The 27,171-nt window shown below is 41.4% G+C and overlaps 2 protein-coding genes and 1 non-coding gene across 4 annotated transcripts; 1 reads left to right on the forward strand and 2 right to left on the reverse strand.

The window, feature by feature from the left end:
- Nucleotides 1–9,187: 9,187 nt before the first annotated feature.
- On the reverse strand, nt 9,188–16,768 carry LOC119737465. The gene is made up of 7 exons (XM_038211849.1): nt 16,740–16,768; nt 14,730–14,945; nt 12,353–12,486; nt 11,917–12,029; nt 11,504–11,728; nt 10,493–10,670; nt 9,188–9,897 (listed from the first exon to the last, which is right to left on the reverse strand). The coding sequence occupies exons 2-7, from the start codon at nt 14,918–14,920 to the stop codon at nt 9,599–9,601; spliced, it is 1,140 nt and encodes a 379-aa protein (XP_038067777.1). The 5' UTR covers nt 14,921–14,945; nt 16,740–16,768; the 3' UTR covers nt 9,188–9,598.
- A 1,431-nt stretch (nt 16,769–18,199) lies between these two features.
- LOC119737466 lies at nt 18,200–26,772 on the forward strand. Of its 2 annotated transcripts, none has more exons than XM_038211851.1 (7): nt 18,200–18,375; nt 19,542–19,786; nt 21,161–21,288; nt 21,782–21,894; nt 22,693–22,914; nt 25,220–25,379; nt 26,177–26,772. In XM_038211851.1, the coding sequence occupies exons 2-7, from the start codon at nt 19,581–19,583 to the stop codon at nt 26,386–26,388; spliced, it is 1,041 nt and encodes a 346-aa protein (XP_038067779.1). In that variant the 5' UTR covers nt 18,200–18,375; nt 19,542–19,580; the 3' UTR covers nt 26,389–26,772. The 2 variants fall into 2 exon arrangements, with proteins under 2 accessions (XP_038067779.1, XP_038067778.1); XM_038211850.1 differs by having other exon boundaries at nt 18,200–18,332.
- Nucleotides 25,449–25,521, reverse strand: Trnat-agu. The gene has a single exon. It is a non-coding gene; the product is annotated as a tRNA-Thr (tRNA).
- Nucleotides 26,773–27,171: the final 399 nt, after the last annotated feature.

The following is a 27,171-nucleotide window of genomic DNA, read 5'->3' on the forward strand; positions in this document are numbered from 1 at the left end:
GTATTTTTCCCGAATTTTTGAAGTGGGAGCATTTACCATTGGGGTGTATGGAAGTTTATTTACTGGTCTGCTACATGTAGGAAGTCAGGGTATGTGTTAGTCTGGTTCCCAGACCTGACAATTATTCCCGACGCTCACATCTTAAATTGTAGGTCAGGCGGCAGCCTCCGTAGCTAAAAAACGACATTAATGGCCCTTTTTCAAAGCGCGGCTTCGTTTCCGATTTCGCTTTATCAATTTATCACTTTATCACTTTATCACTTTATCACTTTATCACTTTATCACTTTATCACTCTATCACTTTATCACTGTAATATCATACAGTTATGATAATACAGTTTGATGTTTTTGTAAGATAACATTGAGTAATGTTGATCTAAAATCTTCAAAATTAGGGAACCAAATAGCACTGTTAGCAGGCGGAGCCGAATGAAGACCGAGTTTTGGAAAATCTCGGTAACGGTCGTCAAATTCAAAATTGTACATGACGCAGCAAAAAGTTCGCCCGTACGATCCGAGTATATTTGATGCACAAAATCGTCGCTGAATTTCAAGTTTTCTAAATGAAAACAATGAATATTAATTATCAACTCATTTAAAATAAAATTAAAAAGCAATTAGCAGTTAATTAAACCTATATTATATACTCGGAAATACTCGGGCGCTATCCGATTGTCGACGAAACAACTTCGGCAAACTTCGGAAATTTTCGGAAAAAGGAGGAATTCCTCCCGTCTTAGTCACGTGACGTAAATTGTAATACATTGTATTACTGTACCGGAGGCTACCGGACCTCAACCTCGTCCCCAGTGCTTACTTTATTTCCAACACGGTTTCCAATAGTAAACCCTGGATAGGAAACTTTCTTCCTGTATCCTGATTGGATACCGCAATTGGCTAGTAATGGATTTTTATCGTGTACTTGGTGCTATTATTCACAACGTGCAGTATGTGTTTTCGCGATCATTCGTCTACGCCTTCTTTCCTTTCCAATTTGCTCATATTAATATGAAATATGATAGTACTGCGTGTTGTCTCGATAAGATCGTAACAGTTTGATTTCAAAAATCGTGTTTTCGTAACTCACGCCGTGCTCGCGCTGCTACGAATTGACTCTTACCCCAGACACCGCAAAAACAAACGCTAATGTGTAACGCATATCCAGGCACCAGACTGTTCCTCATTTGCATACGTGTTCAAAAATCTTGCACATGCAAATGATCCAATAAAAGGGGGTGAGAGAGCAGGTAGTGATGGGCGCGTACTGCTCGACACCCTGGTGACGAGGTTGACAGGACCTAAGATTCATCAGGAATAGTCGGAATCTTTTGGTCTGGGAATCTGACTACCGTATGTGTACGCACAAGCATGACGTGCCAATTTATCATGCATTTCATGGAAAGAACAACTCAACAAAAATAAACGAACTTACAAAAATAATGTAGGCCTAGTATTATCGCTCCCGGTCCCGTAAGTTGCTATGGGAAAAGTCCAGGCGCAGATCGAGGGGTAGGCCGCGGGGGGCACTAGTCTGAGTATCACCCGTTATCCACGGAGCCAAATCTTTCTCCGTCAAATTGAGACCACAAAAAAAGGGGGGGGGCAGGGGAAAAAGAGCAAAAAGAGGAAGGCAACGTCCTTCAAAAATACAAGCGCCGATATAGCCTGCAAACAGGCCTACTGGCCGTGACACAGTGAGCTCAACGCTGTCGTTGATGACGATTACCTGGGGCTCGAACCTCCAAACCCAAAATTGATGATCTGAAACGGCACTACCTACTCGCACTTATCATGAAATTTAAAATACATATAAACCTCCGGTTGCAAAGGGTGGAGTGACGTCAATCACGTGTCGTAGTCAGTAACCCATCCAACCCCCATCCGCTCCGACGAAAAAAACAAAATAAAAGGTAGTTGGTGAACCTGGGGCTCGAACCTCCAACCCCAAGATTGATAATCTGAGAAGTGCACTATAGACTGCCGGTTCGCAAACCAAGTCGGGAATTCAAAAAAAATAAACTTCCGGTTGCAACTTGGCGGTGACGTCAAAAGTCACGTGTCGTTGACTGCCCCCCCCCCTCCACCCGACGAAAGAAAAATAAATGTCGCCAACCAGGATTGATGATCTGAGAACTGCACTCTACACCGACTGGGATATACCTACCGGCTCGCACTTATACCAAGCCGGGACTTTATAATTAATACATTATAAACCTCCAGTCATGCAAAGGTGCTGACGTCAAAAGTCACGTGTCGTCGTAAGTCCCCCACCCACCCCTTCGCTCTGGTGAAAAAAATTAATTTCGTGACATCGATGTGGTGACGTCAAAAGTACACGGATCATAATTCGTTTTTATTATAGTAGTAGTAACATTTTTTTCAATGATGTCATTCATTACAATTATGTACAAACATGTATACATTAGAAAAAAGTCACTAGTATAATATTTGATAGTTATGTACACAGTGATTAGTTATGAAGTTTGAAATTAAATGACAACATTTAGGTATAAGGTTAAGCAGAACGCTTTTGTGCCCTTACCTATGGACAAACATACGACCAAAGGACAAACAAAACAATACGTGAGACAGACAGGACAAGCGTGAGACAAGGCCTAAATATTAATACACAAAATAATGGAATTTAAATTTATGAATATGATTCGAGAAAATGAGTTTTTAAATTTTTGACAAAGACAGATAGTGAAGGTAACGATTTAAGAGAATCGTCTAAACTATTCCAGTAAAAAGTACCTCGGTGAATAACACTATTTTTTGACATTGACGTTCTGTTAAATTGGACAAACAAATTTCCCCTAGCACTACTTCGAGTATTATATACACGAACGTTAGATGCTAAGGTAAAACAAGAATTAAAACATGACGGAAGTAAATTATGCATAAATTTATACATTAGTTTTCCTAAATTAAGGTAATGTAAGTCATTACATTGTAATACATTTAATTTAGCAAATAATGGAGCAGAATGATCACGATAGCCAGCATTCGAAATTACACGAACTGCTCGTTTCTGTAAAGTAATTTGTTACACTTAGATGGCAAACTACCCCAGGTCAAAATTGAGTAATTTAAGTATGGTAAAACAAATGAATTATACAATGTTAGTAAAATCTTACTCGGAAGGTAATATTTCAAACGGTTCATTATTCCAATGTTCTTTGAAATTTTTGTTGCTACTTCATCAATATGATGAAGTCACGTCTCGTCGTCAGTCCCCCACGGCCAACCCCCCCTCCCACCCCCCCCCCCTCAGCTCTGACGAAAAAAAAAATGTCGCTGGTGACAACCTGGGGCTCGAACCGCCAACACCATTGATGATCTGAGAAAATTTACCGACTGGGCTACCGGCTCGCACTTACCAAACCGGGAATTTATAATATAATATGCAAATGTATAAACCTCCGATTGCATAGGGTGGTGACGTCAAGTCACGTTCGTCGTCAGTCCCCCGCCACAACCCCCCTCCCCCCGCCTCAGCTTTGACGACAAACAATATTTATAATTTTTTTTTTTTTTTTTTTAGATATTTACCCCCAAATATTTTGCAAAGACTGCCCTTTTCTTTTCAAATGCCCTTTTTTTCACCAGCGCTTACCCCTCCCCCCAATTTTTTTTAAAGAGTGCCCTTTTTTTTAACAAGTGCCCTTTTTTTCTGAACAAGTGTCCTTTATAAAAGTATGTGGTGGGCTTTTTGGTGCCATCGGCCGTTGCGGGTGCCTTTTTTTGTTAATTTCGCACATGTATCACCGTTAGAAGCACCATATATAGTCCGTTAGTGTGCATAATCGTCGGTTTTGAACAGCGCCCCCATCGACAGATGGTACCCCCCCCCCCCCCCATTTGATTTTACAGAGGCCAAATGTATATTAAAAATTCCGTACCGTACTTGGTAAGTGCGAGCAGGTAGCCCAGTCGGTACAGTGACGTTCTTGAATCATCAGTCTTGCGGTTGGAGGTTCGAGCCCCATCATGTCACCAACGACATTTTTTTTTCGTCAGAGCGAAGGGGTTGGGGTGGAGGACTGACGACGACATGTGACTCTTGACTTCACCACCCTTTGCAATCATAGGTTTATGTATATTATAAATTCCGTACTTGGTAAGTGCGAGCAGGTGGCCCAGTCGGTACAGTGACGTTCTTGAATCATCAGTCTTGGGGTTGGAATCATAGGTTTATATATATTATAAATTCCGTACTTGGTAAGTGCCAGCCGGTTGCCCAGTTGGTAGAGTGATGTTCTTCATTCATCAGTCTTGGGGTTGGAGGTTCGATCCCCAGCATGTCACCAACGACAATTTTTTTTTCGTAAGAGCGAAGGGGGTGGGAAGGAAGACTGACGACGACACGCGACTTTTGACGTCACCACCCTTAGCAATCATAGGATATATATATTTTATGATTTCCGTGCTTGGTGAATACGAGCCGGTAGCTCAGTCAGTAGAGTGACGTTCTTCGATCGTCAGTCTTGGGGTTGGAGGTTCGAGCCCCAGCATGTCACCAATGTCATATATATATATATATTTATCAGAGCGAAGGGGATGGGAAGGAGGACTGACGACGACACTTGACTTTTGACGTCACCAACCTTTCCTATAATAGGTTTATATATATTATAAATTCCGTACTACGGTAAGAGCGAGCCGGTAGCCCAATCGGTAGATTGATGTTCTTCGATCTGCAGTTTTGGGGTTGGAGGTTCGATCCCCAGCATGTCACCAACGACATTAATTTTTTTCGTCAGAGCAAAGTGGGTGGGGTGGAGGACTGCCGACAACATGTGACTTTTGACATCACCACCCTTTGCAATCATAGGTTTATATATATTATAAATTCCCTACTTGGTAAGTTCGAGCTGGGAGCCCAGTCGGTAGAGTGACGTTCTTCGATCGTCAGTCTTGGGGTTGGAGGTTCGAGCCCCAGTATGTCACCAACTACATTTATTTTTATTTTCATCAGAGCGAAGGGGGTGGGAAGGAAGACTGACGACGACACGTGACTTTGGACGTCACCAACCTTAGCAATCATAGGTTAGATAGATAGATACATAAACTTTATTAAAATCCAAAACTGGAAATTACACGTATCATCAGTCTTGGGGTTGGAATCATAGGTTTATATATATTATAAATTCCGTACTCGGTAAGTGCCAGCCGGTTGCCCAGTTGGTAGAGTGACGTTCTTCATTCATCAGTCTTGGGGAGGGAGGTTCGATCCCCAGCATGTCACCAACGACATTTTTTTTTTCGTAAGAGCGAAGGGGGTGGGAAAGAAGACTGACGACGACAAGTGACTTTTGACGTCCCACCCTTAGCAATCATAGGATATATATATATTTTATGATTTCCGTGCTTGGTGAATGCGAGCCGGTAGCTCAGTCAGTAGAGTGACGTTCTTTCGATCGTCAGTCTTGGGGTTGGAGGTTCGAGGCCCAGCATTTCACCAATGTTATATATATATATATTTTATCAGAGCGAAGGGGGTGGGAAGGAGGACTGACGACGACACGTGACTTTTAACGTCACCACCCTTTGCAATCATAGGTTTATATATATTACAAATTCCGCTCTTGTTAAGTGTGAGCCGGTAGCCCAGTCGGTAGAGTGACGTTCTTGAATCATCAGTCTTGGGGTTGGAGGTTCGATCCCCATCATGTCACCAACGTCATGCATTTTTTTTCCCGTCAGAGCGAAGGGGGTGGGTCGGAGGACTGACGACGACACGTCACTTTTGACGTCAACACCCTTTGCAATCATAGGTTTATATATATTATAAATTCCGTACTTGGTAAGTGCCAGCCGGCTGCCCAGTTGGTAGAGTGACGTTCTTCATTCATCAGTCTTGGGGTTGGAGGTTCGATCCCCATCATGTCACCAACGTCATGCATTTTTTTCCGTCAGAGCGAAGGGGGTGGGTCGGAGGACTGACGACGACACGTCACTTTTGACGTCAACACCCTTTGCAATCATAGGTTTACTATATTATAAATTCCGTACTTGGTAAGTGCCAGCCGGCTGCCCAGTTGGTAGAGTGACGTTCTTCATTCATCAGTCTTGGGGTTGGAGGTTCGATCCCCATCATGTCACCAACGTCATGCATTTTTTTTCCGTCAGAGCGAAGGGGGTGGGTCGGAGGACTGACGACGACACGTCACTTTTGACGTCAACACCCTTTGCAATCATAGGTTTATATATATTATAAATTCCGTACTTGGTAAGTGCCAGCCGGCTGCCCAGTTGGTAGAGTGACGTTCTTCATTCATCAGTCTTGGGGTTGGAGGTTCGAGCCCCAGCATGTCACCAACACATCTATTTTTTTTTCGTCAGAGCGAAGGTGGTGGGGTGGAGGACTGCCGCGTATCAATCCTTGTGTGTAGAATCCTTGTGTGTAGAATTTATTTTTTTTGTCTGAGCGAAGGGAGTGGGGTGGAGGACTGACGACGAAATGCGACTTTTGACGTCACCACCCTTTGCAATCATAGATTTATTTATATGATAAATTCCGTATTTGGAAAGTGCAAGCCGGTAGCCCAGTCGGTAGAGTGACGTTCTTCGACCGTCAGTCTTGCAGTTGGAGGTTCGAGCCCCAGCATGTCACCAATGACATTTTTTTTTCTTCATCTGAGCGAAGGGAGTGGGGTGGAGGACTGACGACGAAATGTGACTTTTGACGTCACCACCCTTTGCAATCATAGGTTTATATATATGATAAATACGTCACTCTACCGTTAGCCCAGTCGGTAGAGTGACGTTCTTCGATCGTCGGTCTTGGGGTTGGAGGTTCGAGCCTCAGCATGTCACCGACAATTTTTTTTTTTTTTTAAATTTTCGTCAGAGCAAAGGGGTTTGGAAGGAGGACTGACGAGGCAAATGACTTTTGACGTCACCACCCTTCATTCATTTTTTAATTTTTGTCAGAGAAAAGGGGGTGGGAAGGAGCACACGTGACCTTTGACGTCACCACCCTTAGCAATCATAGGTTGATATATATTATAATTTCCCTTCTTGGTAAGTGCAAGCCGGTAGCCCAGGAGTAGAGTGACGTTCTTCGATCGTCAGTCTTGGGGTTTGAGGTTCGAGCCCCATCATGTCACCGACAATTTTTTTTTTTCGTCAGAGCAAAGGGGTTTGGAAGGAGGACTGACAAGGCAAATGACTTTTGACGTCACCACCCTTTGCAATCATAGGTTGATATATATTATAATTTCCCTTCTTGTAAGTGCAAGCCGGTAGCCCAGTCGGTAGAGGGGGTTGGGTGGAGGACTGCCGACGACACGTGACTTTTGACGTCACCATCCTTTGCATTCATAGGTTTATATATATTATAATTTCCATTATTGGTAAGTGCAAGCCGGTAGCACAGAGTAGAGTGACATTGTTCGATCGTCAGTCTTGGGGTTGGAGGTTCGAGCCCAGCATGTCACCAATGATATTTTTTTTTTCGTCAGAGCTTATTTCCCAGCGGCCACCCCCAAACAAAGTACAATCATTGCAGCTAGAAGCTTTGAAAAGAAACATGACACCCTGTCATTTTTAAACGTATTTCAGAATTGTTTATCTTTTATTCTATTCACCCATTAAAACCTGTTGACAGTTCTCTTCGTTATGATTAATTACAACCTCTTTATTACCAACACACAATATGAGTCTTATTGCTGGGTACACTATATTTGTCCGAGTACTTGTCAGATTTGAGTTGTGGGAATTTTTCAAGCACGTTGAAGTTTCGGTTTTTTACAACTGATTGTTTCTTCCTTTCCTAAAAAATTAAAATTAAAGCAAAATCTTAATTTTGAAAAGTAAATAGATGCTAATCACACTGATGTGTCACTGCACATGACTTTCTAAAGAAGACGGATTATTTCAGAGTAACGTGCACACTCAGATATGCCACACTCAACACACTACAAAAAAAAAGTGACGAAATATTTTGAAATACATTGAGATAAAGTGTGATATAAACGTGTGTTAAAAAAATACTTGACTTTCGATGTTACTGGTCAATGTTACTGGTCAATATTTCACTATTTTATTGTGTATGTTTTGTCTAAAATGTTCATGTGTATTTCTGAGTTTCTAATGTTATTGTTTGTTGTAACAAATGCATCCCAAAAAATGAAATAAATGAAATGAAATGAAACGAAGCAGGCATACGTGGCAGGAAATAATATACATTGTACATTGAGAAATCAGGATATTATGAAGAAAAAAAAATTACATTTTTGCGATTTCATGATAGCATGACTATTATAGAAACGTTATTTATATACATTGTATAGAGTCAAAGTGACATTTACAAGAACAAATTCAAACATTTTGAATCCCGCAAAAGTGTCCTAGTTGGAACTTGATTTCCTAGTTGAACTTGATTTCCTAGTTGAACTTGATTTCCTAGTTGAACTTGATTTCCTAGTTGAACTTGATTTCCTAGTTGAACTTGATTTCCTAGTTGAACTTGATTTCCTAGTTGAACTTGATTTCCTAGTTGAACTTGATTTCCTAGTTGAACTTGATTTCCTAGTTGAACTTGATTTCCTAGTTGAACTTGATTTCCTAGTTGAACTTGATTTCCTAGTTGAACTTGATTTCCTAGTTGAACTTGATTTCCTAGTTGAACTTGATTTCCTAGTTGAACTTGATTTCCTAGTTGAACTTGATTTCCTAGTTGAACTTGATTTCCTAGTTGAACTTGATTTCCTAGTTGAACTTGATTTCCTAGTTGAAACTTGATTTCCTAGTTGAAACTGTAAGAACGAAATTTCAACCAATCAAAAAATGACTAATGCCAATATCTGAAAATAAAAATAAACAAAAATTAAGTATTTCAGTACTGTATAGGCATACATATGATTTTGGAGAAGTAACATCACTGTTTGCTAATGGATAACCTAAATTGGTTTCAATAGAGGGAAATATTTACAGTGGCATCAAGCTAAATATTCTTCTTCTTTTACAGAAAACTTTTGGCTATTATGTATGCATTCAATATTAGGTAATTAGTAAAATAAACACAATTTTTTTTAAACTAAACTTAGGTATGGCATAGTATCAAAACATATACATATGTACATATATAACAAGATTTCTCTACCATCCAAACAGAGGAAGTCAGTTTTTACCAAATTTCAAATTGGCTATGACGAGTTGCTTATACATTACACAGATAACCACAAGGATGCAAAGCAAATTTACAAAGCAACATGAATGAACTACACCCAGAATTCTTTACAAAACTACAAAATCCCAAGAGTTTTGTCAAATGTTTGTTTTTTAATTTTCCATCCAAGACCATACTGGCAGTGACTTTGAACAGATTTATATAAAAAAGTTCTGTGGCAGGCACACAAAGAAAGAAAAATGGGCCCTAGCTGCTTCCCCATGGGTAGGCCATAACCAGGTTACTGTGCCATGGGTATGACATAGCCAGGCTGGTGTATCATAAGCTGGGTGTAGCCTGGCTGCCGACTAACCAGTAGGCCATAGCCAAGGTACGATACCATGGGTTGGGCGTAGCCTGGCTGTTATGCCATAAGCTTGGCACAACCTGTCAGTCAACCCATGGGTTGCCTTTTTAGTCGGACTACTGTACCACTGGTCGGGCGTAACCTGGCTGTTGTCCCACCATAGGTTGGGGGTATCCGGGCTGCTGTGCCATAGTCTGGGCATATCCGGGCTGCTGTGCCATAGTCTGGGCATATCCGGGCTGCTGTGCCATAGTCTGGGCGTATCCGGGATGCTGACCCATGGGAACAGCGTACCCAGGCTGCTGTACCACGGGCTGGCCATAGCCGACTTGTTGACCCACGGGTTGTGGATATCCTGGCTGGCGGTTCACAACCTGAGAGCCCCCATAGGCCAGATTAGATCCAGTTGCAGCATCTGCAAATGGACAGGCAATAATTCACAGATCAGCATACAAAAATTAACGGTAGGGTAGATCAGTTTTCATTTGTGTATTTTTTTTTTCGTTTAAAGCACAAAAGTGTTCAAAATCTAAAGACGGGTGCTTAACAACCTGATGAACTTTAAGCTCTGTGAATGCTGTATATTCCGAAAAAGGTATATTCTAGGATCTCGATTTCAATTCAAAAGTTACCGAGTCATGTTATAAGTACTGATATGTTGAATAGCTCCTCTAAACCAGAAACATAAAGCACCACACCTGATTTTGTTTTAGAGGGTCCCCCAATCCCAAGAAATTTTTTTGCCGAGGCTAGAAATCTCTCAAAATCTTCAAAAATCTTTCGCTGTGCAGGAAAACCAATGACACATTCTTTAAAGTGTTTGTGCTTTAATTTTTGGAAGGTATCAAAATAATAATTAGCTGGGCTAAACCTTCCGTAGTCCTGCAAAGTACATACATGTTGACAGTTGACTTCCTATAATTCGGTCACCCACTCACTGAACAATATTTGACCACAGCCCCTTGGCCACCCTCCTTGATTAAGTCCACATCAGCCGTATTCACACATACCATAACTAGGAGGCATATCCGGGGTCCTAACTTCAGCCGCATTATCCTGCGCAATTAACTGCAAGACGCGGGAGAGAATTTCCTCCATTCCCTGCATCTCTGCCTCGGCACTCCAGTAGCTGGGCTGCAGTCCCGTGACCTTACCGCCAAAGTCCTCAACGTTCACGGCACGGTGGATCTGTCGCAAAGGAAACAGTTTTTGTAAAGGGTAGCAGTGTTAAGTCAAGTCTGTCACAAGTCCATCACAAGTCCGGCACAAGTCCTCCAGGCCCAAGTCAAGCACGGGCTATTCAAATTAACTTTGACTTACGTAGTCCTGCGTCATTTATCTCTGCTACTTGGGACTGGACTTGTGATTAGCTGTGGACCAAACTCATGCTGGACTTATGATGGACTCCACTACAACATCGACTTGAACATTTGACTTTAATTGTGTACACGGTTAACCTTACGGAGCATAACGGCTGCTCTAAAGGCTGGCCCAGACCTCACACAAATGCAGTCATTTCGTATTTTTCAGATTTTAATGAAATAAAATTGCGTAGTAATTTAGAACGTCATGGTCCAGTGGTTACGGTGTTTGACTCGTTCACAATGGTGCGTGGGTTCGAATCCTGCCAGGAACATGGCGTTTGTACCCTTGGGTAAGACACTTAACTACAATTGCCTTTCTCCAACCAGGAGAATAAATGGGTACCTGTGAGTCGAAGACCGATTGAGCGCTGATATCGGCTGCCGCGTGGTCTCATGGCCTGATGAACGGGGTAATAATTGTAAAGCGCTTTGAGATTGTTAATTCGATGGAAAGCGCTATATAAGCACTACGATTATTATTATTATCACAAATTCTGGGTTATGTTACTCCCTGTCCTGGTCTCCCAATATAAATGAGTCTGGCCACGCCCACAGGAATTGCCACCTCTATGCAAGTAGTACGAAGGCACGAATACAAATGAAGAATAAATAATGAAAATGAATGAATGAAGAAGACGACGACGAAGGCACACTTACCCTATAAAAAGGAAAGGTGAGCAGACAGCAGGGCAGGCACACAACAAACATGACTAGCAGCGAAGGTGTGCAGGCGAAGATCTCCTCAAACTCGCTGTAGTTGGTGACGGTGACTTTGCCCGAGGAGCAGCTGTATTTGATGTTGCAGCCACAGTCCATTGTCTGCAGGTCTGCTTCCTGATAGACGGCTTTCATCCAGGTAACAAAGACATCGTTGAAGTCAAACTGATGTATCAAAAATCAACATCGGGAAAAAAACAGAAGAAGTTAGGAAAATTGCAAAAAAGGAAAATCATGAAACCGAGAATGCAGTGAGCTGTTAAGTACACGTTTTTGTTGATTCCCCCCCCCCCCATTTTCGTTCTTTTAATTTAAACTGAATAATATCTCAAGGCAAGAAATGAAACTGTTACCTCAACTGCAAAGTTTTTCCCTTGTTTGAGGGTGTCCATGCATTGGGCAAGTTGTGACTGGATCAGATGATGAACATGAGGATGCTGAGTGTTAACAAACACAGCCAACCGACCTTGACGAATAACAGACAGAAAATCATGATTGTTTTCCATTGATATTGACCAATGACTTTTTTTCTACAAGCATCTTACCCTTTTTTGCATTTTGCTAGAAGCACAAATATTACCAAGCATCAGTATTGTAGTACTCGAACTCGTGAAAAATTACTTGTCTACATGACTGCCAAGCATAGGCCTACTGTATTACAGTGCAAAGCTGGCTCAGACAAATATGGCAAATGATCAATAAATGTCTGATGTCTGACCATAATTTCAGTGGTTTTAACCTTTTCAGTGAATGCACATTGTTTTAAATAACAAAAAAAAATGTAGTCACCACGTGTGGTGTGGGTAACTTTGGAGCAGACTTCTGACGCTGAGCGCTCTATGCTGACTGTGAAAAAGATGGGCCTCTCCAATAAACGAGCTGTAAGCTGTTGCAACTCAGTCTCGGTCGTTATGACAAGAACGCTGAAAAAAGAAAAAGACATGCAAAAAACTTGGAAGTGTCATAGATAAACAGTAGCCTGAGTAACTTGGACCCTACTTATCGCCTCTTTTTAAAATTGGGACATGGTCTGGCTATATAGTAGGGTCCAAGAAAAATGGTAGCCATGGTCTGACACTTAACTTATGACCCAACAAAAACATCAGATTTCACCCTAAAAATGGCCTCAGAGTTACTAGATACTCCACCTGAGGGTGAGATACAAGTAGAGATCGATGATTAAGATCGAGGTACTAAGGTTTTACGATCTGGAAGGGAAATTTCACTTTTCATTCTGATGATAAGTGAACCTTAGTACCTCGATCTTAATCATCGATCTCTACTTGCATCTCTGGTGGTGTATCTAGTAATTCGGTGACCGTTTTGAGGGTGAAATCTGATAAATTTGTTGGGTGGTTAGTTCTTTGTCGGACCATGGCTGCCATTTTGTTTGGACTATCGCCAGACTGGGACTTTGAGTGCTGAAAAAAAAACCATGCAAAATGAAATCAGGCCAACTTTACTCACGCTTTAGCCAGCAAAATACTCCAAAATTTCCATTGGGCAAAGAAAAGATCCTCAATATTTCACCATTTTTGAAGACTGAAGTCAATTTTTAAAGGGAATGTACATCATTGGCTTTAGCTGTAATTTTCAGAAATGAACTATTTGAGGGGTTAGTATAATAGATCAAATATTGTTACACTGACATGTTTGAAGTTTTGTGATCGAAAATGCTGGAAAAACCAAGAAAAACCAAAAATGTTCAAGTAGTCTGGTTCCCTGACTCCACTAAAGATGAAATGGATCAATTTATGGATGCCGGAAAATTGTAAGGTAAGGGAACCAGTCTAGCTGGCCTGCACCCGTTCATGAACATGTAACCAATAGCAAACAAAATTTGGACTGAAAAAAATGGTAAATTTGGAGCAGTAGTTGAAAAATAGTTCGGTTTTTCCAACGGTGGTCGGCTGACCACCGTTGGAAATTTATACAAAAATACCACTTTTCTTGACAATGACTTCACACCAGGCGCCATAATTTTACAGGATGCTTCAGACTGTCGTTTACCAACATCCTGGTAAGGTATTTTGTAAAAAATTGGTAGTTTTGTTTTTTGATGTTTGCAAATGTTGTATATTCCCTTTAACCCTAACCGCCCTGAATCCTCCAAAATCCTTTTTGCAAATTGGAGGAATTTGCAGGATTGAGGTTACATGGCAAAAGTGCGTTGCTGATTTCGGAGTATGCACTGTGACAAGGTCTTGGGCCGGACCTTGTGTTGTTTATGCTCAGCCGTGCATAAATTTAGTCCTTGATTATACTTGACATCCTCCACACTGCTCCAAGATGTCACTGCCAGAGCCTCAACCTATTGCAGTCATAGCCGGAGGATTTTGCAGGATTCAGGCAGTGGTCACCCCTCCATGGACCATATTCAAGAAATAGTGGAGGAATTTGCAGGATTGAGGCTATATGCTATTTTTCCATGAGGCCAATTGGAGGATTTTGCAGGATTGAGGCTACATCCTAGCAAAAAGGCCTAGGGAGTTAGGGTTAAAGGAGACTTTTCTTCAATATTTTGCACATAAAAGGGAAGTCAAGTCATTTTAAAATGAGGCTAAAGACTAGACTAATACTTGTCCAATCAGGGCCCAATTGTTTGAAAAGACTGACCCCTTCTTTCATTGTCATTAGTCTGGTGGCTGCAATAGAGACTAGTATCAGACATGCAAGATGTTTCTTTTGGCACTGGTTGTTTGATGTGCCAGTCTATTTTCTTGTATTGCATGTTTTACACAGCATTGAGAGTCAAAACTTTTCGGACTACACTATCGCCAGACCATGGGCCAATTTCATAGAGCTGCTTAAGCACAAAATTTGCTTAAGCACAAAAACGTCTTGCTTCATAAAATCAGGTTACCGGCCAAAACTCCATGCGATTGTTATGCTAAGTAAACAACAGCTAAAAACCAGTCACAAGCAATGTACATCACATGGAGTTTTGGCCGGTAACCTAATTTTACTAAGCAATGTTTTTTCGTGCTTAAGCAAATTTTCTGCTTAAGCAGCTCTATGAAATTGGGCCCATATGCATGTCCCAATGTTAAAAAAGGTGATAAGTAGGGTCCAAGTTACTTGGACTAGACAAACAGAGGATGAAATTTAAATTGGTGTAAAGAAAAACAGTTAGTTGGGAATGTTTTTTTTCCCATTTGTATCTTACCCTCCCATTGTGTCTGGAAACATGGACTTGCCCTGCTGGGATCGATCGCATACGTTGATCCGTGCTGGATCATGTCGTAAGACAGGGTTACCATGAGAGGTACTAGTGGCAGTGAAGAACCGAGGAGGGCAACGTTTGAACTCTTCAAGCAGTGTAATGTAGATGGGTTTGCCTGATGGCGTAAAATCCATCTCTATTCCTTTTGTATTGGCTTTACTGCAGGAAAAGAAACATCAAATATAGTTACAGAATTAAACTCAGCATTACAAATTAACTATTTCAGCTTAAAGGGAATGTACATCATTGGCTTTTGCTGTAATTTTCAGAAATGAACTATTTGAGGGGTTAATATAATATTCATAAATACCTCAGACAGTTTAGCTATTCCTATTGGTCGAGAGCCCGTCACGTGGCCGGTCTTAAACGGATGATAAAGACATGGCTAGCTGGTCTTAAACACTTTTCCAGTGTCACAATAAAATGTGGACTCCTAAAAATCCAGTGCCTCTTATCGTTTCATTGGTTGAACGTTCACAATCCTCACGTAGGCATGCGCAACACTACCAGGGAGTCAGAATTTTATAGTTCTAAATTCAAAACGCAACGCGCCAGGTGCGTTCTGCGCGACATCGCGCAGAACATGATACGCGCGCGTCAATCTCCATAATAGGGTTGTTTACATCTTACTCGCCAGCTGAACACTCCATTATTTTGCAAGAGGGATGTTTCAAAAAGCATAAAGTGAATTTGTTGAACAAAATCAGGATGTTTTGAACGCATTATATGATTTTTTCTTACCGAAAAGGTATTTATGAATGGGAATAAATATGTGCTCCGTCGGTATTTATCACTCTGTTTAAGACCACTTAGAGTCTGGGTGCTGATAATTACCCTCGCCTCCGGCTCGGGTAATTATCAGCACCCAGACTCTAAGTGGTCTTAAACAGAGTGATAAAAACCTCCAGAGCACACATTTATTCCCTTATTAATAGATCAAATACTGTTTAACTGACATGTTTGAAATTTTGTGTTTCGAAAATGCTTGAAAAACCAAGAAAAACAAAAAACGTTTAAGTAGTCTGGTTCCCTGACTTCACTAAAGATAAAATGGATCAATTTATAGTTGTCGGAAAATTGTAAGGTAAGGGAACCAGTCTAGCTGGCCTGCACCCGTTCATGAACATGTAACAATAGCAAACAAAATTTGGACTGAAAAAATGGTAAATTTGGAGTAGTTGAAAAATAGTTAGGTTTTTCCAACGGTGGTCGGCCGACCACTGTTGGAAATGTATACAAAAATACAATTTTCTTGAAAATGACTTGACACCAGGTGCCATAATTTTACAGGATGCTTTAGACTGTCATTTACCAACATCCTAATAAGGTATTTTGTAAAAACTTGGTAGTTTTATTTTTCGATGTTTGCAAATGTTGTATATTCCCTTTAAGCTAAGGACTCAGTGTGGGATGAACTAGGTTCAGGTATTGGTTCACTAACGCTCAACAAATGATATTCTGAATGTGCAGAAAAGCATAGCGTCTTTGTTGTGAGCACCAGGCATACAAAGTAAATCATTATCAACTACATTATCACTTGAGGGTAAACTTTGGGCACAGAGTACACAGTACTACAATTTACAAAAAAAAAGGTTTTTTTTTAATGTGTAGGCTTTTACTCTCCAAAATCATTCAAACTCCACTACAGCTCAAGTTAAGTGTACACAATTTTGAGTTTTCCATAGGTTTGTGTACAAACATAGATGCTCCCAGCAGGTATCACTTTGTGCACGAGTCAGCACTCTAGTAATTTAGCTCTGTGAGTAGGCCTAGTAGCACCTGCCAACAAATTTAAGGTGCAAGACCCTGTGAACCTGCGAAAGTATTCACAACTAATCATGCTAATCATGGAGGTAAATTGAATAGAACACAACAAAAACCACTAAAAAGTAGTGTAAAGGATACAACATAACGTGAACGAAAAAGGTGCAAAAACAGATTTTATATGCCAACCCATGGAGGAATATGGCCAACCCAATCGAGACAACATACTTCTGGTTCTATGTACTCAGCAGTCAGCACCGTACGTGAATACGCGTTGTTGGAATTTTTGATTTTTCGACGCAGTCAGTGGCAAACGACGGCGCACCCACCCACACACACGATCGACCAACGACGATATGCGATGAGTGCATCGAATCAAAGTGAGACAAAGTTTTGTAGTTTTGCTGTTTATATAGTGCTACTTTATAATTTACAACCCAATAATTGCTGGGTCAACATTCACATTATCTTAAGCACGTGATAATGCTTTTATCGCAGCTCAACTTCAGATTGGTCAGTTACGTACACACAAACCGCGAACCGGAAGCAAACACTCGTCTCGTCAAAACATGCCCAGACAAAATTAATAGTCAGGTACCAATGAGCGGCGCACCAAATAGCCTTTAGTATTAGATTAAGATAGTCTAGGGGTTGGTTTAGCCTTTATCAACATGCAAGCTGAACTTGAGCTAGTTCCATGGTGACCGTTTTAGACGATTTTCGGCTAACTTGGACAGATTTTTTTTGTTAAAAAAGCGAGTTTGACAGAAAGTTTGACAGAATGGATTTTTTGTGGCAGATTTTTGGCAGAACTCTGCGAAAATGGTTTTTTTTTTGACAGAAAAACACAGCAAATTTGAAAAAAATGGTACAGTTGTTTAGAAAAGCTTCAATCCAGGCGCGGTTCTACGGAGGGGGGGGGGGGGGGGGGGGGGGGGGGGGCTGGGGGGGGCTGTAGCCCCCCCCCAAATTTTGTCAAGCCCCCCCCAAAATAAATTCTGTAAAAAAACAAATTGCATTAGCAAAAAGAAGGATTGTGATGTACATGCGAACGGTCTCCCCCTAAAGAAGAAATAGCCGTGACAAGGGTGCATTAGTTAATATAGTGTGAATGATTTTAGGATTTCATTGGCGCTCCCCATTAAAAATATGGCATGAGACCCCCCCCCCCCCCTCCCCCCCCCCCCCCCCCCCCCCCCCCCCCCCCCCCCCCCCCCACCTATTGATTTTCGGAGGCCTATAATTGTCTGGAAAAAATAACCGGTCAACATTTCAGCACACCTCCCTGAAAAAATTCTGGATCCACCGCGCTAGCCCCCCTAAAATTATTGGTTCTAGAACCGCGCCTGCTTCAATCTCTTCAAACAAACCCCTGAATAATGGGACCGGTTGGCTGGTACCTCGAGTTCACTGGGAGACGTAACCGCATTTTGCCTGAAATTTACGCAAATTCATAACATCTTAATGTGACTATAGATTGTTTGTAATGTTATTTGAACCTTAATTCAAATTAAAGGCAATACTACAAAATCTGCATTTGATTTAAGTAGGAATTTGGCAGATTTTTGATAAATCTGACAGATTTTTGAAGTGCATTTAGCAGAATTTGGCCATGACCTTACGGTCACCCTGGCTAAGCTATACAGTGCCAAGCCATGCCAAGTACAAAAGTGCAGTGATTGTGGTGCTTCATAAATGATTTATGTTGCACAAGTCGGGAGCAATGAATTAACACGTTTGAACACTGAAAATAAACCTACCAGCATTGCTTTTGATGGTGATGTGAGTTATGGAATTGCTAGCTCTTTTTTGCCTGTAATCAGTGGTAATTATTTTTTAACTGACTGACAATTTGGGACTCTCAATACAGTGACTGACATGTGCCTGACTCTTGACTTGTCTTAATTCCATCATCATGATCATCTGTCATGTCTGTGTAGGGCCTATCTGTATCTTTATTAGCCCCATAAATGTGGCCAATTTACTGGACTACCTCCGTAAATAAAAGCCACACTTCCACCATTTACAAAAACTACTCCTAGTCTAGTCTAGCTCTACTGAGTGGAGCGTTGAATTACGGGTACCCCTCCATACATGGAGGGGTACCCGTAATTCAACGCTCCACAAAGTAGAGCTAAAAAAATAAGTCTAGTCATGCTAGTAATAAGGCTCCACGTCCACTACGTGGAGCCTCATAGTTCTAGGAGTATACAAAAACATGTCGAACTTTGTCAAATTTTGATTTTCACATTAAAGCCCGCTTCATACTTCACGGAATCACGCGAAAGAATGTGCACAGTGAAATTCATGTCGTCAACAATGGTAGACACGCTTTGAATGTATTGTTGACGTCACAAATTTCACTTCGCTTTCGCTTTCGCGTGAAGTATGAACCGGGCTTTAGGCTTAGTTTGTAGTTTATTTTTGCTTTAGAAGCATACTCACCCTCTTTATAAAAAAATTATCTGCTAACCAGAAAGTGCTGCCTTTTTCAGATGTTTAATTTCGTGAAATTTCATGTTGAAATTTTGATACGCAAACGTGTGCAAACGAATCTGGAAATTTCACGAAAATAGACATCTGAAAAAGGCAGCACTTTCTGAAGGCCATTTTGAATTTAAATACTTAGCGGGCATCTTGGAAAAAAAATAAACAATTAGAAAGGCCCTCATCCTCCTCTTTTTGAAAAAAACCCGGACGATCAACTGGTTTTTTTTTTACTTGCCTTAGACCCGTAAACATGGCGTTAATTACGGGTCTACCCTTACGACTTTAGTCGGGTGTTAGTGAACCATACTGAAATTCTTCAATTGTTTTAACTGAACTTAGCATTAGTGTTTCTTCAGATAAAGCTGCATTTGTCTTTACACAGTTTGTCAGTAACCACTGTATTATTTGCTGAGATAGGTCCACCATTATCGCCAAATATCAGACACTTTGACATAGTAACCTTGTGCATTTTGAATGATGAATCTGTTTATATCTCTCCAGTCCCTTCAGCATTGAAGTTCTCAAAACGCTGTGACCAAGATGAGTTTACTCCGTCAGCTGGATTTGACGCCAAACGGTCCGGCCGTGAACGTCATATTCTTCAAGGAATTTCTGCGAGTCCGGCCGGATTTCTTCGAGGTGGTGAACGGCCAGACGCATCAGTTCTTCAGACATGACCCCGCCCGCGTGCTCGTCTGCGATCAGTCTGACAGCAGAGCTGCTTTGTTCCCGGAATCAATGGGACAGTAAGAAGCTGAAGTTGAACTAAATTCAGTCTTATTTAAGTCGTTTGAGTTGTCCAGATTAAGTTAAAGGAATTACTTAATTCAACACTTTGACACCTGAAGTAGTACTCATAAGTGAGCCCTTTTCCTGAGTTCCCAAGGAAACCAACAGTTGGAAAATAATCTTGAAATCAGAGATTGGGACTCGTTAATGTCAACTAAGATTTTTTTTAAAAAAGTTCATAATCCCGCAATGTATTTGGACTAGGGCTGTGCATTCTGAACCGGGTAACCCAGCCTACCGACCATTGATGTCAGGAATCGGTTCCAGATTATGGGATCGGTACCTGTAACCAACTTTACAAATAACTTAGTAACTTCTCATTGTTCTCCAGACGGGGTCTACCCGATGTTTCCCACTACCGATGTTTCCCACTACCGATGTCCCCCGAAATCCTTAGGATTAGGATTAGGGTTAGCGTTAGGGTTAGGGTTATAGGGTAGGGATTTCGGGGAACATCGGTATTGGGGAACATAGGTATGCACCCTTCTCAGACAATGAAAAAGAAAGGTGGTGAATGTCAGTTGTGAGTAATTTTCAAAATAATCACCAGACTACATGGAAAACCAAACATAATTCAGGATTATGGCGCTCGTGAAAGTTGCACTTTTCACCATAAAGCTATATAGAGCATACTTGTATCTTGGATCTTGATGAAAACTGAACAGCAACTAGCGAGTTTTCAATTTTGGGGTTGGGTTTCTGTAACGGGTATCCGGGTACCTGTTTATTTTTTTCAGTTGGCTACCTGGTTCCTATACTACACGTTATGCAAACCCCTACTTTGGGCACAACACAAGTCAGTTGAATGATGGTTGAAATATGTATAGGCATTCAAAGATTTCATAACTTTTGAAGCAAAACCTAAAGAAAGCCGGCAGGGCAATTAAATAGGCCTATATTTTTACAAATACAAATGTCCCTCTACATATACACCCAACACCTTCCCCTCTTTTTTCATCTTCCATTTGCAAATGCATCTTTGAATCTTAAGAAAATAGAATTTACAAGCCAACCCATTTCTTTTCAAATTGAAAAAAAAAGTAACTGTCCTGTTCAGACAGTTACTTAGTGTTTTATTGCCTAGATAGTGTTTTACTTTACTCTCGAGGACAATGCTTTGTGTTTTCCTTTGTCCCTGTAATATGACACTCTCCCATAGAATAAGCGCAAACCGTACGATAAAAGACCCTTTTCAACATAGGACCCAACGCCCGATGGCTGAAAGGATCTGTTGTTCTCCCTTTGTGTGTCGGTCCTCGGGGGGTTATGTAGAACACGTACAATTCTTACTTGCTTTGATTCAATATTTGTTTTCCTCATGTGAATGACAGCATCTTGAAGGTAACCAATGAGAATGAATTAGAGCGACTGACCGAGAAGATGCTGCGACTGCCGCTCTTCTTCACAATAGATCTGAAACGAATGCACAAGTCCGGAAATACCAGATACATAAATACGGGTACGTAATAGAAATATCTCAACTGCTAAAGCCATGAAGCCTGCAGGCAAAATTTCATGAAAATGCCGAGTACCAAGATTTTGCGAAGCCACAAAACATTTGGACCTCATTTGGTTCAGGACATGATGTGAAGTTGCAAAATTACAAACTCACCGACCATTCATAGCAATATTTCCTAAATTTGATGAACTTGGACAGTTTTTTTTGTAGATTTATTTTCTCTGGATATCTTTTAGATAAGTTTACTAGTCTTTCAAAATATGAACTGGATATAAGTGGGGCTGTTCATTGTTGAATAATTTAGTATTCAAATATTTGAAAGTGCGTAATTTTTCTGCTTTTATGGGAATTTGGTAAACTAATCGCGAGTACTCGACTACTCGCGAGTAATTTCTTTGCGAGTACTGAAGTAGAAAAAAACACTACTCGCCCAGGCCTAAAGATTTATTCAGGTTTGTTATCGCTCATTTCAAACCTTGCCTCGTGCATGCAGATGAAGCAGCTGTCATTGTGAACTCACAGCATCCATACATTCAGGATCACTACCGCGGATTGCTGACGGAAGCCATGGATCTCATGAGGGACGGCAAGAAGTTTGCAGTAGAGGTAAACAGAGTTTCTTTGACATTCTGAAAGTTTGTAAGCTCAGCGAAGGGAACGTAGATGACACTGTATGACCTAGACACAAAGCCTAGGATGAAGCCTTGTACCAGTCGCTGTAAACGTCTGGAACAGGCTCCCCCTGACATCGTCGGGCAGCCTTCAGAGGAGGGGCTCAGTGTTTTAAGGAGGCTGTGCACTGTTTTGTGATTGGCCATACATGGTCCCCGGCTTCATGTATTATAGTTCAGATTAGCCCAAGCACGTTTCTAGGCTTTTTTCTTTATCCCTAACCCTCCAGAGTATTTTGGCTAGAGACCCTGCCAAACGCAGCAACATGCCACAATTGTCTAAGTGACAAGCCTAACCAGTACCTAGCAAGATGCATCAGGCCGAAACTCTCCAGGCCAAACTGCCTCAGAGTCTGTGGTCACCGAATACAGCAGGATACACTTGTGGCATTGTTCAATGAGACTTGGCTCTCATTGTCTTAGAAGCAGCTGTTTTAAATGCACCGGTGTTGATAGCTGAATGCATCTAAGTGCACCAGACTTTTCCACCCGATGCACTGCGTTGCGTCTGGCAGGGTTAGGGTTAAAGTCCTGTTAATGCTGCTGTGCATGCTTCTTGCCTGTTGTTCTTTTCATGTGATTTTGGATTACCCACCAACGACGTTTGTCATGATCGACCGTAGCTGGCGGGATTGGGCTGTGTATAAAAAATAAAACAGAAAAATTTGTAAAAAAAAATTGGGTGTGAGGTGAATACATCCCAGATATAAGTTTGATCTTTTGTCTCGCGTAGCTGGACTTTAATGGGGTGCTTGAGGACTGGCTGCTTGCCCATTACCGCGCCATGGGGCAAGGGGGTTCTTTCAACACCGTCTACCGCTCCAGGCTGGGCAGGGTGGCGGTCACCAATCATGGTGAATACTCCCAGGTCTTCTCCTGCGACAACTGCCCGACCGTGGGCTACTGGTGGACAGCTTGCTTCCCCTGCTGCTTGGTGGCGTGTCCCATCTACGTGGTCAGTATTGAGTCTAGGTTACAGACCTTTATCATGCCGCCACCATTTCAGTCATGTTCCCTGTATCCAATAACAGTACTGAATGATGAAGTTTTTTGGTGCAAAAAGGAACCAGACTATTTTTCCTTCTAGCCTCGATTTGGGTACGTTGATTTGAATGGGAAAAAAATCAAGATGGCCGCAACATGAAAAGGGTCTATTGGGAGAGTGAGAGAGGGCAGGCTATGGCCTTATTTCCCAGAAATTTTGCAGAGTACAAAAAATATCTTTGCTGAGTAAAAGTATGTTACCAGCCAAAGTTCTCATCATGGGGTGCTTGCCACAAGCCATGAATCCATACAGTAAACAAAACAGGGAATAGTAAAGATAGTCACAGAGTGCACTAACTTCTATTTAAAGCTACATTCCATCATTTGCAACTATCCAAAAAGCAACTGACGTAATTAGTGTTGAAAAACGTACTTGGTTGAAAGATAGTAAGGGGACTGAACTCCCTGTAAAATTATTCTTTCTGGCATGCTGTCATTTTAAAGGAATCAATGAAAGACGCATTGTTGGAAATTTGTCGGTTCAGTGCGGGCGTGTCGCATAGCTGCAATCGGCTCAGTGAGAACATGTCTCGGACGCTGAATTCAGGCTAGATTCAGCAACTTTTGATTTGAAATCGAGATCCTAGAATGTTGTTTTTCTCGAAATATACAGCTGAAGCTGAGCTAAAACTTCATCAGTTTAAGTTGTTCAGCACCCTTCTTTAGATTTTCAGCACGTTTGTTGCTTCAAACGAACAAAATGCACAAATTACAAATGATGGACTGTACTTTTAATTGCTTCAGAACAGTGTTTTTCTTGGCTAATGAACTGAGCAAGGTGGTAACAATTCAAGTTGATGATTGAAACAAAATTTATGCAGTCTGCCAACTAAAAAGAATGTAGCGCTCACAAATACGCGCGATGATCATTCCAAAAACACATCGAAATTGTGAGTTCTTGATACATGGAGGTCAAGGAAAACGCTCATAAATTACGCAAAATGAATTTTTTTTTTCAATTCGTATTTCCGTTATTGTAAATCTTCACAGCGAGGTTGTGATACTGGCAAAAATTGAACGAGGTGGTCACACAAGCAGGGGAAACACTGCTTCAGAATGGCCATTCTCTAAAAGTCCGTCTTTTAAAGTCTTGCATCTGCAAGTTGGTTGAATAAGAAGAAAATCCACTTTTTACAGCAATTGTCACCTACTTGTTGAGCTCATTTCACAAATTCAATTTTAATGGTATTAAAATATTGAACTTTAAACATAAGTGACGAAAAAGTGATTGCAAATGCATATTTTGTCTCTGAGGTATAGTAGTGTAAAATGTTCATGCGCCAAACCTGTTTTTCCGTGGACGGCTTTATTCCATCGGTCCATCCGCTTGACTGAGCTCCGGAGCTTGATTTGAAGACAACAAACACTACACTAGACTTACACGTGACCAACAGTGATTTTGGCGACTTGTATTCAAATTAGAATAATGACACTATTCTTGCGATTTTTTTAAAGATTTTCTTCAACCATGAAAAGCTATACTTCACTACATTAAAAAAAAAAAAACCAGTTCAAATAACTTCAGTTCAGTTCAGTTCAGTTTAGTTTTTTTCCGCAGTACCAAAACATCAGTGACAATGACAATGTGAAACTTATAGAGAATAGCAAAAAACCATTTTGAATAAAGTCGAAGATACTGTGGAGGGGCCCATAAAGAAGCAAAGCTTGTAAGAAATGGGCACCTGAGCATGCATGTGCATTGAGCCGGATAAGGAGATTTTTTTGGTTTTTAATTTGTTTTGTTTAGTTTTGGAAGAAAACAATTATAGGGCCAGTACTCGTAATCGGGCCCGTACATCGGAATATGAATGACCAGGCTCAATGCTCATGCATCATGAAAATTCAACACGAAATACTCTTAAACTTACAACGGATGGGAACAAACAAATATGACTGATACAACTACGACAACTTAAGTAAGTGGGTTTCCTTCTGTTTGCACCATGCACCGTGTAGTTTGCACAGTGGGAAACTAGTCCATTCCTTGGCGTTACAGGGTAATCCTGCATCCTGCGCAGCCCGACTCACAATCCACAGTCAGCTAGATTGGTGCAGAGAGGAGATTAGGCTGGCCCTCTGAAACCGGCAAAAAAATGATTAATAATGGTCACAGTGTCCATAGATATGCCGTCTCAATGAAAATTTGACCTAAGCAGCTTTAACTTACATGAGTCGGTAGCTCGTTAATAAAATGTTGTGTGTTGTCTCATCGACAGCTTCAACGCAAGCTTCGTGTGGTGGACCTCGGTGGGCGTGTCAAGGGCGTGCAGGCGACCACCTTCACCTCCAACCTGACCAGGCGTGAGGTGGAGGGACAGTTCATTGCCGCTGCCGCTAATCTGCTGCTGCAGCAGCGCCACAATGCACAGAGACAAGGTATTTTCTCTTCGTCTCTTTAACCTTTGCCCTCCCAAATACTTCACTAGAAAAGTTGAACAAAGAAATTGACTGGAGTGGGGTTTGAACCTGCGACCTCCGGATAACTGTTCCGGTGCTCTACCAACTGAGCTATCCAGCCCTATGTTGGCGGTTCCCCAATTTGTCCATGTCTTTGTTCAAGGGGCGCTAGCCTGAAGCCATAAACCTGTATATGCCATGCAGCCTGGGATCACGCCCAAAGTCACGATGCAGACCTGGGAAATAGCAAACGGGGATCACTCAGAGAGGATATGGCTTTTTATTACAAATTATCAAATGAAACACAAAGGAAAACTGACTAGGTGAATTATAACAATTTTTTGAAAATATTTCGGAATTTCGATTTCTAATATTGATAAAATCTGTACAAATCCCAGATTAACTGTGACACACCTCTGAACAAATCCCAAAGATGATCCCAGATGATCTCTATCCAACTTGGAAGTAAATCTGAGATAACCTCCCGTCAACTGTAAAACAAATCCTGGGTAACCCACTACTTGGGATTATCCCCAGCCAACAGTAAAACAGATCCTGGATAATATCTATCCACCTCAGCAAGAAAATCACAGATGCGAGTTATTTCTGATCCACAGCTGGACAACAAATCCCAGAATAACCCACAAGTCAATATTTAACAATTCCCAGACGACACCTAAAACAACCCTAGAACTAATCCCAATCTCTGTCTAACTTGGACCAGACTCCCAGATTATACCTTCTCTGTGATTGTTTTTGTGATTTGTTCCTTACAGCCGCGGTTACACAGCCACCACAGCCGGGCCCCCCACCCTCCTACACACCAGCACCCCCCTACACACCAACACCCCAGGGTCTGCCCCCACCCCAGGGTCTGCCCCAGCCCCAGGGTCTGCCCCAGCCCCAAGGCCAGCTCCAACCCCAAGGAGGACCTCAAGAAGTGCCGGCGCAGATCATGTATGGCAACCCAACACCGCGGGTGGTGTAAGCATTAGCTAGTGCCAGAGTTGCAGTCAGTCACAAGTCATTCACAACTCTTCCAGTCTCAAGTCAGGTCACAAGAAATGGAGTACCGAAGTGAATGCGTCACGCGCACAAAATATGTGTGAAAGACATAAGCGCGTGATTCAGCCCGTGAACCAACAAGCGCGCGTACTCCATACGTTTGCACTATACTTTCTGGTTCTAAATGACGTCACACTTCGGTACTCCATTGTGATGAACTTGACTACTTCTCACAGGTCTTGCCAAGTACATGTACTCTTCTCTGTTGCAACTCATAGATCTCCTTGACGTCCAACAAGCAGGACCTGTTGTTGCGACTTGTAACTTTACCAAACGTCGGTCATTCTACAGGGTGACCCCCCCCCCCCCCCAAAAAACCCGAACCCTCAAATCGCCTTCTTTTTCACAACTTTTAAAAAAATATCTCAAATATCGATGCACATTTGGAGAGTATAGTTCATTAGCTTTTCAACAACAAAAAAAATCTTTCCAATCGGGTACTTATTTATTGAGTTATGGCCAATTAAAAAAGTGCCGATTTTTTTTTTTTCACGGTATTAATTGTCATTTATTAGGAATGTAATGGATTTGGGGTGAGGGCAGTTTTGCTTGCTTAAATTTTTTAATCTTTCTTTATTTGTTTTTTTTTTCTTTTTAATTTTTTTTTTGCAACAATGGTCATTTCTCCTTTTGGAAGAAATGGTAGTCCTGCAAAGAACTGTTTGGTTAACTTCTCAGATGTTTACTGTGCTGCTCTGCCCTCTAC

Source organism: Patiria miniata, unplaced genomic scaffold (assembly GCF_015706575.1).
Source record: "Patiria miniata isolate m_02_andy unplaced genomic scaffold, ASM1570657v1 HiC_scaffold_3, whole genome shotgun sequence".
Taxonomy (NCBI): Eukaryota; Metazoa; Echinodermata; class Asteroidea; order Valvatida; family Asterinidae; genus Patiria; species Patiria miniata.

What these genes read in the sequence shown, in the direction of transcription:
- LOC119737465 (XM_038211849.1), bottom strand. Translation starts at nt 14,920, where the DNA reads ATGGATTTTACGCCATCAGGCAAACCCATCTACATTACACTGCTTGAA. An exon ending in AGTTACCCACACCACACGTG is followed by an intron (nt 12,030 to 12,352) that starts GTGACTACATTT and finishes TTATTCGTCAAG; the next exon opens with GTCGGTTGGCTGTGTTTGTT. An exon ending in GGATATGCCTCCTAGTTATG is followed by an intron (nt 9,898 to 10,492) that starts GTATGTGTGAAT and finishes GTCCATTTGCAG; the next exon opens with ATGCTGCAACTGGATCTAAT.
- LOC119737466 (XM_038211851.1), top strand. Translation starts at nt 19,581, where the DNA reads ATGAGTTTACTCCGTCAGCTGGATTTGACGCCAAACGGTCCGGCCGTG. An exon ending in TACCAGATACATAAATACGG is followed by an intron (nt 21,289 to 21,781) that starts GTACGTAATAGA and finishes TCGTGCATGCAG; the next exon opens with ATGAAGCAGCTGTCATTGTG. An exon ending in GCAAGAAGTTTGCAGTAGAG is followed by an intron (nt 21,895 to 22,692) that starts GTAAACAGAGTT and finishes TGTCTCGCGTAG; the next exon opens with CTGGACTTTAATGGGGTGCT.